At 34.9% G+C, this 4,011-nt stretch overlaps 1 protein-coding gene across 1 annotated transcript in view; it reads left to right on the top strand.

Moving 5' to 3' along the window:
* The first annotated feature begins 237 nt into the window (after window positions 1-237).
* The window catches only part of LOC110030352 (ABC transporter C family member 9-like), a 6,309-nt gene continuing 2,535 nt past the window's right edge, over window positions 238-4,011 (top strand). Inside the window, exons 1-2 of the mRNA XM_020733024.1 lie at window positions 238-575; window positions 3,161-4,008. Coding sequence (XP_020588683.1) covers window positions 560-575; window positions 3,161-4,008 — 864 coding nt within the window. The 5' untranslated portion in view covers window positions 238-559. The remainder of the gene's footprint in view (window positions 576-3,160; window positions 4,009-4,011) is intronic.

Below are 4,011 nucleotides of genomic sequence, written 5' to 3'. Positions count from 1 at the left end.
ACAAATCAATACCAATTTAAGCGGAGATATCGATATTATATGCATTAAAGAGGTACTGATTCTAGCTTTCAATTATCGCCTACCTATAAAATTATGACTAGAAATAGGAATAATCAATTGATATAATTGCAAATATTTATTCGAATAAAGATAGAGCAAATTATGTAATTGTTATCTCACATGCTAGTTTTATCATATGATGAGTAGAATAATTTTATTGGTCTAGTGTTTGATAAAAGACAAGAAACCCAATAGGCAGCGTCGTCAAGGAAATCGTCATGTCCTCCCTCAGTCTGATCATTTCTCTGCCCCACTTCCCTTCTAAAAGCCAAAGCCTCACTTCCACGCTGAACGCCATGCATTAATCTATTCTTTGTGAGGCGTTATCTCTCCTCACACTACAATATAATACTTCTTCCTCGGCCAGCTCCTCTGTTCCTCCTCCTCAGCTTTCTGCTTGATATTGAAGTCACAGGGGAGAAACAGTACACTGGAAAGAGGAGTTGAAGAAAAAAACAGTGGTTTATAGTGCTGTATTGCACACTTGCCCCAGTTAAACATGTTTGATTTAGCACGTAAGCATTTCATTTCCCCTATATTCTGTATGTTAATTGTATATAGTAATTCAACAGGAAAAGATTCTTCTTTTAACCAAGGAAATACGTATATTCTTAGTTTTTTAAGCTAAGAATCATGAAAAGAGTCGTATATCAACTAATTAACCCTCTTTTTTTTCCTAAGCTAATGAGACCTTATTCCTTATTTCTAAAATAGGAACAGAGGAGCTATAAAACCAGAACACAGTTTTAACTATGCAGCAAGATCGATCATTCATTTTATGAAATTTGTTTTGAGTTTCTGTTTCACTGCAATACTGATTTTTTTAGCCTAATAAAATCTGTTCGGTTAAGAAGAAAAATAATGGTGATGTTAATATATATGACAGGATTGCTTCTTACTTGCCATTTAATATCCTCATGCTGCTTCCTTCATTCTGCAGGAAGTTGATGTGACAAGCTATTCTTTGACCTTTTTACCTCATTCTGAAGGAAAAATGTTTCTCCGACATCATCGATTCAGTCTCATAATTTATGATTTATAGCTCAACATTAGGAAAAAAAAAACATCTTCTATTCATGTCCTATTATCAGGCATCAACCATGAAAGAGCAAATGAAGCACATCAGTATAGAAGAACATGATGACGTTTTATAGTTTATATCCACCGTTTTGAGGGTTCAACTGCACGAATCAAGAAAGTGTAGATTTCGGGTTCATGGAAATCATTTAATTAAACTTTTACTTTCATTTATAATTTTTCATGCAAGAGATCTTAAGGTTCCATCTTCAAAACATTGAAAGGAGTCTCTAAAAAAGAGAACAATAAGAAGTGAAAAAAAACTAATTAAAGTTTTGGGCCGCATGATGTTAAGACTAATAAAAGTGTTGCTCTATACATATACAGAGAGAGAGAGAGAGAGAGAGAGAGAGAGAGAGAGAGAGAGAGAGAGAGAGAGAGAGAGAGAGAGAGAGAGAGAGAGAGAGAGAGAGAGAGAGAGAGAGAGAGGTTTACAGTTATAGTTAAATATTTATCCTATATTGATTTTACTGAGCAATGGATACCTAAACAGATTAATAATGCACTACTATATCCAAATGCCAAAAGTATATAAAGAGTAACTGGCCAATCTGGCTCAATTTTCTTCAGAACCTATAAATAGAAAAATAATTTGGTAAAAGTAGCCAGTAATGTTTTACTTTTATGTTGCTAGTCATGGCTGCCAATTTTACACTGATTCAATGGACCTTTAAAACTTAAAAGATAAACAAGATAGCTACAAAAACTATAATAGATACAAAAAATACAAGAAAATTTAGCTTGCACACACAACTTGCATGATAGACTGGTCCACTCTACAACAGATAAAAGCGTAAAGACAAAATACTAAAGAAAACTTACCCACCGATAGAATTCATCGATATGGTAAAGAGTGAAAAACTTGTTTCTTGTATTAATGACGCAATATAATAAAGACTGAGGTGAATTGTTAGTACTCAGCAATAATACCTAAAAGAAGAGGTAACTGGGCTATGTGGAGATAAAAGTGTGCCAGAAAACGAGTAGTTGTGCAGAAAGACGAGCATATAGAGGTGCAAACTTCGATTAATAAGCCATCATATACTACAGACCAATCTGTTTATTGGAGTGATTTAAACCTCTTCAAGAGATTTGGGTCAAGGTGTTATCGGTCAAACGTGGAAATCTACTTACCTTGTACTTGGAATATCCTAAAGATAGATTCCGCCATAACAAAATGGGTTTGAATCAAATGACCCTGATCTGAATTCCATAGCCAGTGTGTGTAATTACCTGAGTTGGTGGATGAAAATTCATTCTCAACAAGAAAAGATAAAGACTGTATGAGCTAGGCAACATTTCATCTAAAAATGAACCTTCTACAAATTCAATACTGTATAACAGATTAGTGATAACCTACACATTGCTAGAAATAATGTGCTGTATGACACTCTAAGCTATACTCAATACAATCAAACATGTTTACTATATCAGCATGCAAGTATTGTTTGAATTCAATGCATTTAGGAAACTCCTGCAAGGCATTTAACGAGTAGGTTTCTTCCATAACTTAGAAAAAGGTTAAGTTTGACAAGAGACACTGGTGTTTAACTTCATTGCAACCTAAAAACTCATTATCTAGACCTTCTATCCATAAAAATTTGCTGCAGGACCTTATAAGCGAATGAAAACATGTTTGATTTGCATTGAGCATGGCCATAATGGCCGAAGAGGAAACAAAACAAAAGAATATTACCTCCATACATAAATTGTGAAGAAAAGAATTATATAATGTTTATTTCCTGAATGCTGTAAGCTTTCAATAATTCAATATTAATTTCAACTACTAAGATGCACTTTTGACAATGTAGTTTGGGTGCAAAATTATGTTATCATGTTACGTGTTATAAATAAATCAATGACGTAAAATGATTTTGGACATCTTTATTTCCCACCATCAATCAGAAATGTCCCAACTATAGGGAAAAAACAATGTTTTGACAGTTTTTTTTGCCAACTCTAACCTCTCAATGTCATTTTGATTTCTCAGATTATGTAAAAAGGGTTTCTTCGTGCTCTGCAGGATTCCGGCTGAATTCTTATTGGAAAGAATGGTTGCAGACGAGTTCCCCATGCTTTTGGAAGAACATTTTCATATTCCTTAATCTCTTTTTCCTGGTTTTATTTTCAGCTCAGTTCATCTTTAAAATAATTCTTGACCGTAATGCACGAAAAACAAAGTACAATGAGGAAGAACAAAAATGTTCAGTAGAAAAAGCTATTCCTGGAAACATAAGAGTTGGAAATTCATACCAAGTCTGCAAATGGTCTTGCTCAGCGATTCTGCTCTGCCAAATTCTCGAGCTCCTATTATTCCCATCAAATAAATATGACGGTCAATGTGAACTCTCAGTCAAATTTTTTTCTGAAATAATGAAGGCGCTATCATGCATTATTATGCTGGTAGGCATTTTCACTTTCAGGAGAAAAGCCACCATCATAATCCCCTGGACAATTAGATTATTATGCCTGAGTATCTTCCTCGAGTTTGCAACCAGCTTATTTTTTAAACTGCAGTTTATCCTTTCACACAAGTTGAAGATGGGAGCAAGAGAACTTTTAAATATGATTGCTCTCTTTTCCTGCATGTGCCTGACAGCAATGTCAGTCAGGGGACAAACAGGGATCAGCGTCACCTCAAGCAGTGTAAATGAACCGCTGCTGAATGGTTCTGTGGAGAAACAAACAGAAACTAAAAGAGAATGCCCGTATGGGAGAGCAAGTCTTTCTGAACTCGTTACTTTCTCCTGGCTCAACCCATTATTTTCCATTGGAATCAAGAAACCACTGGAACAACATGAAGTGCCTGATATTGATGTAAAAGATTCTGCGGAGTTCCTATCACAATCTTTTGATGAGTGCCTTGAAAGAGTG

This window comes from Phalaenopsis equestris, unplaced genomic scaffold, assembly GCF_001263595.1.
Source record: "Phalaenopsis equestris unplaced genomic scaffold, ASM126359v1 Scaffold000703, whole genome shotgun sequence".
Taxonomy (NCBI): domain Eukaryota; kingdom Viridiplantae; phylum Streptophyta; class Magnoliopsida; order Asparagales; family Orchidaceae; genus Phalaenopsis; species Phalaenopsis equestris.
Note: the sequence above shows the minus strand (reverse complement) of the source record. Positions and strands in the feature narration are given on the sequence as shown.